This window comes from Heterodontus francisci, chromosome 6, assembly GCF_036365525.1.
Source record: "Heterodontus francisci isolate sHetFra1 chromosome 6, sHetFra1.hap1, whole genome shotgun sequence".
Classification (NCBI taxonomy): domain Eukaryota; kingdom Metazoa; phylum Chordata; class Chondrichthyes; order Heterodontiformes; family Heterodontidae; genus Heterodontus; species Heterodontus francisci.
Window position 1 is genome coordinate 88,109,366 of NC_090376.1, and position 12,308 is coordinate 88,121,673.

At 46.6% G+C, this 12,308-nt stretch overlaps 1 protein-coding gene across 4 annotated transcripts in view; it reads right to left on the reverse strand.

Annotated features, from left to right (window-relative positions):
• Positions 1-10,919: 10,919 nt before the first annotated feature.
• Positions 10,920-12,308, reverse strand: part of LOC137371426 (high affinity choline transporter 1-like) — a 52,311-nt gene continuing 50,922 nt past the window's right edge. For all 4 annotated transcript variants that reach the window (XM_068034005.1, XM_068034004.1, XM_068034007.1 and 1 more), the window contains one exon: positions 10,920-11,741. In XM_068034005.1, coding sequence (XP_067890106.1) covers positions 11,211-11,741 — 531 coding nt within the window. In that variant the 3' untranslated portion in view covers positions 10,920-11,210. The remainder of the gene's footprint in view (positions 11,742-12,308) is intronic.

The following is a 12,308-nucleotide window of genomic DNA, read 5'->3' on the forward strand; positions in this document are numbered from 1 at the left end:
CACCTTAGACTTTTTTGACTTTGATCTGCACTGCCAAGCAGTTGGCCTTCTCACCAATATGGGAGCTGCTTATGTTGCTCTACTTTAGACCCCTGATGAAGAACAAGAGGAGCAGCACCAACAACACCAACAGCAGGAGCAGCTGCCTTCTACTCAGCCATGTGCCACTCCACTGGACAGAGAAAATGAACACAAATCTCCAGCTAGAAGGAGGCGATATCCCCCAGTACAGGGCAGACCGACAGACAGAGGATTAGCTTTCTCATTACGACAGAGCAATACTGCCTCACAGCAAGTCATTGCTGACATCTGCAGCCTCCTGGAAGAAGACCTCCTGCCAAGTGAACCAGGTGGGCGTGCATTGCCAGTGGTGATCAAGGTTGCCACACCCCTGAATTTCTTCACCTCCGGCTCCTTCCAGGGATCTGCTGATGACAGCTGCAGCATTTCACAATTTGCTGCAAACAACTGCAACTACCAGGTGACCAATGTCATGTTTGCCAGGGTCGCCACTTATGACCAGTTCATTACAGATGAGGGAGGCCAGTCAGAATGAGAGGGTTCTCGGATTTGCCGCTCTAGCTGAATTCCCAAAGGTCCAGGAAGTCATAGACTGCACACATGTGGCAGTCAAGGTGCTCTCAGATCAACCAGCAGCATTCATCAATCGAACGGGATTCCACTTCATTGTTTACCTCCTATGTGATGACCAGAAGGTTCTCATGTATTTCTGTGCAAGATACCCAGGAAGCTGCCACGATGCCTTCATTTCTTGACAGTCAAGTCTCCCACAGATATTTGTACCTCCAAGCAGAGTCAGTGATGGCTCCATAGAGACAAGGGTTATCCTCTAGGGACTTGGCTAATGACACCTGTGAGGAGCCCTACCATTGACACACAAGAAAGGTACAACTGAAGCCACGTGAACACAAGAATCGTCACTGAACAAACCATTGTCAAAGATGCGAGTCAGGTGACTGGACAGATATGGGGCGCCCTTCAGTACGCACCAACAAGGAGGTCCCTGTTGATAGTGGTCTGCTGTGCCTTGCACAACATAGTGCATGAAAGAGGGCTGGAGCTACAGGAGGAGGATGATGATGACCACTCTGCATATTCAGAGGATGAGAAGGAAGAGGAGGGGAAACAGGAGGAGCAGAAGGAGGAGGAGCCTGACGTGTCCAGAATGCGTGCAGCTGCAAAACCTGCAATGTGGAAAATTGCCCAGGTATGTCATGTACACAAAAAGCAGGACAAGTCCAACCCAGCCAATTACTGCCCCATCAGCCTACTCTCAATCATCAGTAAAGTGATGGAAGGTGTCACCAACAGTGCCATCAAACGGCACTTGCTTAGCAATAACCTGCTCACTGATGCTCCGTTTGGGTTCCGCCAGGGCCTCGCAGCTCCTGACCTCATTACAGCCTTGGTTCAAACATGGACAAAAGAGCTGAATTCAAGAGGTGAGGTGAGAGTGACTGCTCTTGACATCAAGGCAGCATTTGACCGAGTATGGCATCAACGAGCCCTAGCAAAACTGAGGTCAATGGGAATCAGGGGGAAAACCCACCGCTGGCTGGAGTCACACCTAGTGCAAAGGAAGATGCTTGTGGTTGTTGGAGGTCAATCAGCTCAGCTCCAGGACATCACTGCAGGAGTTCCTCAGGGTAGGCCTAACCATCTTCAGCTGCTTCATCAATGACCTTCCTTCAATCATAAGGTCAGAAGTGGGGATGTTCGCTGATGACTGCACAATATTCAGCACCATTCGTGACTCCTCAGATACTGAAGCAGTCCATGTAGAAATGCAGCAAGACCTGAACAATATCCAGGCTTGGGCTAACATGTGGCAAGTAACATTCGCGCCACACAAGTGCCAGGCAATGACCATCTCCAACAAGAGGGAATCTAACCATCTCCCCTTAACATTCTACGGCATTACCATTGCTGAATCCCCCACTATCAACATCTTAAGGGCTACCATTGACCAGAAACTGAACTGGAGTAGCCAGATAAATACCGTGGCTACAAGAGCAGGTCAGAGGTTTGGAATCCTGAGGCGGGTAACTCACCTCCTGACTCCCCAAAGCCTGTCCACCATCTACAAGGCACAATCAGGAGTGTGATGGAATACTCTCCACTTGCCTGGATGCGTGCAGCTCCAACAACACTCAAGAAGCTCGACACCATCCACGACAAAGCAGCCCGCTTGATTGACACTCCATCTACAACCATTCACTCCCTCCACCACCGACGCACAGTGGCAGTAGTGTGTGCCATCTCCAAGATGCACTGCAGCAATGCACTAAGGCTCCTCAGACAGCACCTTCCAAACCCGTGACCTCTACCAACTAGAAGGACAAGGGCAGCAAATGCATGGGAACACCACCATCTGCAAGTTCCCCTCCAAGTCACACACCATCCTGACTTGGAACTATATGGCTGTTCCTTCACTGTCGCTGGGTCAAAATCCTGGAACTCCCTTCCTTACAGCACTGTGGATATAGCTACTCCAAATGGACTGCAGCAGTTCAAGAAGGCAGCTCACCACCACCTTCTCAAGGGCAATTAGGGATGGGCAATAAATGCTGGGCTTGCCAGCGACGCCCACATCCCATGAATGAATACAAAAAAACTTAGCTGCCAGGAATGCCTGTGACGCACTTCAGCTAATCTGAGGCAGTGCAGCCATGTGGCTGCACCAATTCAGAACCCACGGTGCCCACACCCAACCCCCAGCACAAAGTAGTCCCACATTCAACAATCCATCCCTCTCTCTGACACCCATTGCTCATCTTCTACTATTCTACTTCTACTTTATTTCCACACCATTTTCCTAAAGGCTAAAGGCCACTTGGCAGGCGACAGGCAACAATGGAGATGACTGGACAATGGAGATTAGAAATAAAATTTATGGTGCATAAATATTGACAATAAACCAAACTTTTAAAACATCCAAATGATTTCCCATGTGAAACTACAAACTCTTTCTCTTCCTTTTCCTATTACTCCTATGTGGTGCTGCCCCTGTGGTTTCAGCAGAGCTGGAGACAGGCTGCTCCTTGCCCTGCTCTGACTGCTCAGATGTGATTGATGTCCTCTGGGTTTTGGAGACCCTGAGGGCCTTGCCATAGACTACCCCATGTGCACCTGTGCAGGGGCAAACTTGGTCAGCGGGATAGGAGACAGCTTGTGGGACTCGGGCTGAGGGAGCACAAGGGAGCAGGAGTGGGAGTGCCACAAGTAAATTCCCCACTTCTGTGTGTCCTTTCCCCATCTTCCCGCTCATGACCCACCCACACTTCCCTGCTAGCCAAGAGCTAGAGAGCATTTTGCTGCACTTCAGCGAGGTGCTGAACAGCCATGCTGAGACTTTCCTCCATCCTTAAGCTGGCAGACAGTGTGTGCAGGCCATTAGTGAGGGCCAGTATGTACTTGGTTGCCTGCTGCATCTGATGTTCCAGGCAGGTGGTTACTCTTACCATGGAGGTGGACATCAGTGCAAATGCCTAAGATAACATGGCACTCACAGTGGAGATGGACTCCTGCAATATCTCTCCAATTGTGCACAGTGCCTCTGGAAATATTGACAGAACTCTACATTTTCTGTCACTGCTCCAAGATAGTCTTCTTTATTGATGGCTGCTGAGGCTTAGCATCTACATCCAACTGAGCAAAGCTTGTAGGGTCCTGCGCCCTATTACAGGGACTCTCCATTCTTATCCCTGGGCTGAATTTTACAGACCCGCACCACCCCCCCCTCACCCCGATGTCAGGGGTCATGTCAGGGGGCAGCTGGAACATGCCTCTTGGCGGCCCCGCTGCCACTTGGCAACGGAAGCCCAATTTGAATCGGTAAATTAATTTAAATAGCCTAATTAATTATGGTTGCGCTCCCACCATCCATCCCAGAGCAGTATTGGTGACGGTAGCTGGCACTCCCCTGCCTAGGCGGAACAGTGGTGGGAAGGGGGGAGCAGGTAAGTTTGTCAGTGCGGGTTGGGGGGATGGGGAGCAGGGTCAAACTTATCTGATTGGTGTAGGGGAAAGTGGGAAGGGTTGCAATGCACAGTTTATGATCTTTGGTGGGCAGAAGGTCAGGTGCGGAAGTTAAGTGTTTTGTGGGGGGGAGGAGGGCAAGGAATTAATTCTATGGTTATTGGGGGAGGGGGAGAGGGGCAATTGAAATAGATTTGAATTTTTCCATTAATCCTACCTTGAAATATTTAAATTGTAAGTTAGGGCTCGAAACCCTTTACAAATGGCATCATGCCTGTGCCAAGGCAGCTGACGCCATAGCTGGGAATGGTCAGTCTGCCCCCTCCATGTCATTGGGGAGGGGGTTCTGCCCCGGCCATTTACTTGATCGGCCACGTTTAATATCGCAGTGGCTCGGCGACATACCGCCCACGCGGGCGGACTGTCATTGTTTATGTCCGCTGCTGTAAAGAATACATTTTGGCCCCCTGTCTCCAACATCTGCTCCTGCTCACTTGTGATGTGTGGTTCGCCATATGACAACCCACCCACCTGACATGGAGGCCCTACTGAGGTGTGTGTATCTGACCTGGTGGAGGGTGCATGAGGCATTTGACAGTGCTTCCTCAGAAGCGCACAACCTCCTCAGAGGAGTCTTTGTCTTCCTCCCAGCACCAGCTTCTGTGTGAAATATGAATGGCCTACGGGAGATGAAAGTCATAAATTAGAATGGACAAGGGGAAAGGGTTCAAACTCATCATTGTACAGATCATCATGTTTCAGTGGCTGCTGCCATCAAGTCAACATGAGTGAGTGGAGTGTGCCTTGTGGCTGTGTGATATCTATTTCTGTCACCAGTTTTCTGGGAGACCCCCATCTCTCCATCGCAAATGACCATGCATTCAGAGACTCTGCTTATCTCCAGTACTTCATCCTCCGCTGCTGTCGGGATGGCTATGACTGGAGGGCCAGCCCGGTTCAGTGCCTTTCCTTTGTGTTCTACACGCTCTTCTGCAAGGAGAGTGTCAGAAATAGAATGTGTTGAGAGGATGGAACAATAACATTTGTGGGTGATGATTGTGCACGATGGGTGCGATATGGCAGTAAGATGAGGGGGGAGTGTCAGTGTTTGCTGTTCAGTTGGGGATGTGAGGAGGTGCCTCAAGCGAGAGGAGTGGGTGGAGGTACAAGTTATGTTGGTCTGAGGAGTGCTTTGCAGGAGAAGGCTGGGAAGGCCAGAGTGAGGGGGTTTGGACTTGAATGTGCCATGCCTTTCCTGGCCTGGTAAGGTCACTGAACCTCTTGCATCAGTGAAGGACCACAATCCTGCTGCTCACCTCCTCAGCCACCTCCAGCCATGCTATTTCGAAGGCAGACCTTCCTCCCGTCTGCTGGGAGCAGTATTTCTCTGCAGGCCCTTGTAGCCCACAGCATGGTCTCCAGGGATGCCTCAGAGAACCGGGGATGGGGCCTTTTCTCTTTGAAATTCCATCACTCCAGTTGTTGTCTCAGTTATCAGTTGCAGAGTGCTTCCATTCTTTCCCTCACTGGGGTCCCTTTAAATACTGAGACTTCAGCAGGCAAATGTAAGTCTTGATCAAGCCTGCCTGCTCTGATTGGTTGAGAAACCCAGAAGCAAGATGCTAATACTGTGGCTCAGTTAAAAAGCCATGGAAAACCCCCATTCTCAGCCCAAAATGTTTTAAATGTGAAGAGAGTCTACTTTACAGAATGTCTACATGAAGCATGCATTTGATGTTCAAAGCTTAGCTGAAATTAGCCTCATCTGAATTGCTGTTTTCAGAGTCAGCCATCTTCTCCCTCATTTCCTCACATCCACTGGGTTTGGGAAACTGCACTAACTCTGCCTGCAATTTGTTCAAATGTGTTAAACCAGACACTTCTGGGGATAGCCCCTTTAGTTCCACACAGTAAAGCTCTTTTATCTCTTATTTCCTGTATTAGCAGTTCCAGCACCTGATGTCAAAGTGTCTTTTGAAAACCCTAGATGCCTCTATTGTAAATCATTGAGCAATCTCTTAGCCTACTTACATCTGCACAAATGCACAGATTTAAATGCTCTCTTAATATAGTTAACAACAACTCTCATTCATTCAGCACCGTCAACATATCAAAAAGTCTCAAGGCACTTCACATTTTGCAGACCCAAGCAGGAATAGGAGGGGGATCAAGGGATGTGGACAAGAGGTAGGTTTTGAAACCATTTTGAAATTTAGCAGAGATGTAGCAAAAGCGAAGGACTCAGGGAGGCAGCTCTTTGATGTGGACAAAACCGTTTTTCGACAGATAGTAGAGAGAGGAGGAAAGGTAAACAGGCAGTAAATCAGCACCATAAGATTAGATGGATTTGTAAGGACTGGGTGCTGGAAGTGGTTTTAAAGGCAGGCAGTGAGAGATTGGAAGGTAAATATGAAGATTTTGAATTTGGAAGATTGAGGGACAGGGAGCTAATGGCATAGGAGCAAATTGATAGTGGGAGAACTTTTGAGGATTGTGGGTAACATCATTGCTTAAACTTATCTCCTGGGGCTTTTTGTGCTCCAATATATTATTTAGCCCAGGGTTGTCCAACCTTTTCACGGAGTTGGGGGGGGAGCACATTGCAATTTTTGTCTTACATGGGGGGGCCGGTGAGACAATTTCGGAAAGATAAAGGCACTAAAAAATAATCTTACTATTAATCGACACAACAACAAATATTCATTTTTGTGAAGAAGCTTTAAATGAGAATATGAATTTATTGACTTACTTTTTCATCAGGATGTGGCCACTGATTTAATGAGATACCTAGCATTTTTTGCTTGCACAAGGAGTCAATGTTTGCCCACATAATTGTTGTAGCAATGCGAATAGACGTCCATCTGTCGGGAGTGATCTTAATCACTCTCTTTCCCTGTCTCTGTCTGTCTCTCCCTGTGTTCTGCCCCTTTCTGTGTTGTTTCCCCCCTCCCCCCATGTTGGTTCCTCCTATGTTGCTCCCCCTTCTCTCTTTGTCTCCCCTTTTAACTCTCTATCCCCATCTCTCTGTTCCCTCCTCTCTCTGCCCCCTCTGTCTGTCTCTCTCTGTCTCTGTTCCTCCCTCCCTGTCTCTGTTTTCCCGCCTCTCTCTGTCTCTGTTCCCCCTCTCTCTCTGTCTCTCTTTGTCTCTGTTCCCCCTTTCTCTCTGTCTCTGTCTCCCCGCCCTCCTCTCTCACTCTCTCTGACAGTTGCAGGGAGTGGGAGCGCTCAGCACAGCAACTTTGTGGTTGGTCAGTTCTTTTTAAAGCATCGCACTGTCAGTTTCGCAGCTGACAGGCACTGACATCGGGAACAGCAGATTCTGAACTTCAGGCAGATTCAGGGTTTTCCGGAGGGGGTTCCAACTTTTTAAAAAAATATCCTGCCAGAAAACCCCGAATCTGTCCGAAGTTCAGAAACCGCTGTTCCCGATGTCAGTACCTGTCAGCTGTGGACCTCAGTGCGATGGTTTAAAAAGCCGGTCTGAAAGAAGAAGTTAATGGGAAAATCTTCATCTCTGAAATACATCTGCGGGCTGGATGGAAACCTCTGGTGGGCCGGATCCTGACCCACGTGCCGTATGTTGGACAACTCTGCCTTAAAGGGCAGAGTTATAGGGCGGCACAGTGGTTAGCACCGCAGCCTCACAGCTCCAGCGACCCGGGTTCAATTCTGGGTACTGCCTGTGTGGAGTTTGCAAGTTCTCCCTGTGTCTGCGTGGGTTTCCTCCAGGTGCTCCGGTTTCCTCCCACATGCCAAAGACTTGCAGGTTGATAGGTAAATTGACCATTAGCAATTACCCCGAGTATAGGTAGGTGGTAGGGAAATATAGGGACAGGTGGGGATGTGGTAGGAATATGGAATTAGTGTAGGATTAGTATAAATTGGTGCTTGATGTTCGGCACAGACTTGGTGGGCCGAAGGGCCTGTTTCAGTGCTGTATCTCTAAACTAAACTAAATTAGACTAAATGTAGCCTCTTTGCATCTCTAGCCAGTCTAGGATTTTGTCCAGACTTTCCCAGGCAACTAGACTGATATCTCTTAGCCCAATTTGGCTCTCCGTTGATCTTAAAACTTTTGCGTCACGGGTTTCAGCACCAAAGTCTGTCAGCACTCAAATGAAAGACAGTGTCAGGCTGAATTTGGCATCCATTAGGACTTCCAGATACTGATATGAATTAACAATTGGAACTGATATTCCTATATCTTCTAAACAATATCTCAATGATGCTCTCTTGGGTCATGCAAGGTCATAATATTGCATTATGGGGCACCCAACACTGGTCAGTCCATATTTCAAGATAGTGGGTAGAGTACTTTAGTTCAGCAGGTGAATCTGTAAAGACACAATATCGTCTTTGAAAAGGAACAGTGCAATTCTTTGAGAAATGCCTAGAGCAGTCTCTCCACTAGAAGTATAATGCCGACAGTGGCCCTAAAGTAGGTTGCAGGTGGTGTGGAGTGGGGTGAGGTGGGGTTGCAGGTGGGGGGAGGGGCGCGGTGGATTGATAGGGAGTTAGCATGGGCTGACAGCCGGCTCAGGAGTGTGATGCAGCTAGGAGGATCACTCTTCCTCCTCCTGGCTCCACATGAGGTAACATTTTTTTTTAAAGTACCTATTTATTGGTGGCTGCTGGTTAGCCCGCAGTAAACACTATAAATATTTAAGCAGAGCATGCCTGGACAATGTCCTTAAACAGGTGCTAGGCTCATCATTAACATAGTGAAGGAGACTAAAAATTGCCTGCTTAATGTCCCTCAAGGATCTATTCTTGGTGTCCTCCTATTTTTCATCTACATGTTGCCCCTTGGTGACATCATCTGCAAACACAGTATCCATTGTAATATTACTTGTCCCTTGCTGTGTGATCTGTTTTTCAGAGTCACAGGACTATAATTAATATACAAAATAAATTTGGGTTGTATTATAACTAAATTGGAACATATATGTACAAATAGTTACTGCACGAGCACATTTAAATATGTATTATTTTGTCGGGCTCCACCCACAACTGCCTGGTCACATGTGATATGACATCACTTCCTCTGGTGACCTTCGCATACAGTTCCATAAGGTGGTCCGGTCTTTAGGTCATCCCACATCAGTTTCCACCTGTATGCAGGCGACACCCAGTCTACCTCACCACCATCTCTCTCGAACACTTCAATGTCACTAAATTGTCAGATGGCTTGTCTGTCCTTCAGTACTAGATGAGCAGAAATTTTCCTCAATTAAATATTGGGAAGACCAAAGCCATTGTGTTTGGACTGTGCCACAAACTCTGTTCCCTAGCCACTGACTGCAATCCCTTTCCCTGGCAACTGTCTCAGGCTAAACAAACCTTGTTGTCACACTTGACCCCAAGATGAGCTTCAACCACATACTCGTGCCATCACTAAGAGCGCCTATTTCCACTTCCATAATATCACCTAATCTGATCACTGCCTCAGCTCATCTACTGCTCGAACCCTCATTGATGCTTTTGTTACCTCTGGACTTGACTATTTCAATGCCCTCCTGGCTGGTCTCCCACATCCTACCCTATGTAAACTTGAGGTCATCTAAGACTCTGCTACCCATGTCTTAACTCGCACCAAGACCTGTTCACCTGTCACCCTGTGCTTCTGGCTCCTGTTTAAGCAACAGCTCGAGTTCAAGATTCCAATGCTTGTTTTCATATCCCTCCATGGCCTTGCCCCCTCCTATCTCTGTATTCTCCTTCAGACCCACAACCCTCCAAGATATCTGCACTCCTCTAATCATGGCCTCTTGAGCATCCCCGATTTTAATCACTCCACCATTGGCAGCTGAGCTTTCAGCTGCCTAGTCCCTAAGATCTAGAATTTCCTCCCAATCTTTCCATCTCTCCACCTCTCTTTCCTTCTTTAAGACGCTGCTTAAAACCTACCTCTTTGATCAAGCTTTTGGTCATTTGCCCTAATATCTACTTGTGTGACTCGGTATCAAAATTCTGTTTTCTAACACTCCTTGACGTTTCTTGGGACTTTTCATTTTGTTAAAGGTGCTATATAAAGACAAGTTGTTGTTGTAGTTTATGGGCACTGTCTGGAATGCCTGAATATCATCTGAGGCCAAAAGAGCATGGGACGTAGCCTGTGAAATTGTCCCTTTTTGTCTCCTTTTTCCACCTGAAAAACATATGCAACACGGATGCACTTCTCCCCCAGTGAATCTCCCATCCATATTTACATGCATCTTGGAGCTGGGATAAATCTTCTTATTACAGTTCAAGATTTGGCCTTGTATTCCCACAGACTCCAGCTTTTTCTTGAGGGCTGCATGAGGCTTTAGTTCAGTGGTTGCCAGGTCTGTGAGGATAACTGGTGAGTGGGAATTGTGCACACCTGGTGCTGTCTGCTCTGTCTGCCATTCATTTGTTGGTTCTCCCCTTCTGGTAAAAAGCTCAAAAAGGGAGATTCATATTGAGAAACCCATTGGTTTGGTGAGAAGGAAAACAGTTGCAAGTGGCAGTAGAGAATTGTTGGGAAATAACCTCAAAACTGTCCAATGAATCATCTTACTATGTTCTGCAAATGAACATGGGGGTCATTTTGACTGTGCAATAGCCAGTCTAAACAGTCTACATCTCTCCTGATTGTTCTTTTCACTGAAGTCAGCATTACTCCCATGTGTCTACAACTGATCCTTGAGTGACTCTGAATGCTGGGTGTGAACATTACTCACCTTGATTCATGAATGTTCTGCAATAGTGCACAAGACAAACTGATGTTAACCCTTTCTAATTCCCATATCAGAATAAATTTCCTGACAGTTTTTTTCTAGCCCTAGAAATGTGTGTGTGATGCATAATGAGGAATATCTGGCATTATGGATCTCTACCCAAACTTCTGATTGGAGGATAGAGGATCCAGTATTTGTAGGCAGCTAAAGGTTCTCGGAGACAAGAAGCTCTCAGTCACTCTGTAATAATGATAAAAAGCATCACATCTTGACATAAAATGGTCACGATTACTGTGAATATATAAAAATGATGGGGATGAATTTCCTCAGCCTTCTTCCATTTCATCATAATTTCGGCATGAGAGCATCTGAAACCTTGTTTTTGTGCAAATTGGGAGTTCCATCACATTTCTGCTGAAGTTACAGCAATAGTGTAGGAGAAGCAGGAAATAAATCCTCAACATCTTTGCTGAAATCAGGTATCTGCGGAGCAAATAAATGCTGAGATTGTTACATGTCGTTCTTGTCAGGCTCCAGTTTAGGATTGTTGGTCTCATTTAAAGTAATCTGCTCCTCTGGTGCTGCAGGTAATGCCTGAGTTCTATCAGTAATTTTAAAAACATCAAATCTTACAGGTAGAAGCTTTCTCTTGAATACATACGAGACCAGGTATGAAAACATCACATTAGAAAGTAAGGACAGCAGCATTGTGAAAGTTTTAAATGGAAAGAGTTGCTCAAAGGCCTCATTCTCAAAGGAAATGCCGGGATATTGAATTAGAGGTGGGATTTGAAGGAAAGGTTCACCAGCTAATAGTCGCAAGGTTAATCCAACAAAATATCCTGCAGCTGATCCATATGTATTTGTGTTTGGGATGAATAGGACACAGACAAGCTGTGGAAACAGTATGGCATACACTATATCTGCACTCAGGAACCATAGGCCATAGATTGAATTTGTTAGAAGTGCCAATGTTGTCGCTGCAGCTCCAAACAGAACTACCCCAGTCCGCATAATCCATATCACTTCATTCTCAGCAGCCTGTGGGTAAAATATATTTGATTAGTAAAATACGACAACATTTTGCTTTTTTCCTTAAACTCCAGTACACATGAGTATGGTTCATGCCTGTGAGTCCCCATTTGACTACTCCCCAACTCCAGCCATTATTTGGTGAACAGACTGATCAGAATCCCTCCCTGCAGGGAGGGTAAATGAGAGGAGCCGTCACCCTGCATCTCTCAGTTGCCAGCTTCAGTATTGCAATGGTACCTATTTGCTTTCTCAGCTGAGGAACTTTTGTGTCATGTAGTGACCTGAAACATAGTTGGAAATAGATTCAAAAACAGGGAAGTGGAGCTCAAATAGAGATACACAATTAGATCAGTCACAAAATACATTGGATGGTATTTAATGAGAGATTTTTAGAATACGTAATTTTTTTCACATTTGTTTTCAGAACGTGGGCGACACCAGAAAAGCTGCATTTATTGCCCATCCCTAATTGTTTTTGAGAAGGTGGCGGTGGGCCTTCTTGAACCACTGCAGTCCTTGTGGTGATAAGCTGGAGAAGGATTAGTTGGAGCAAATGGTTTAATCACCATGGAC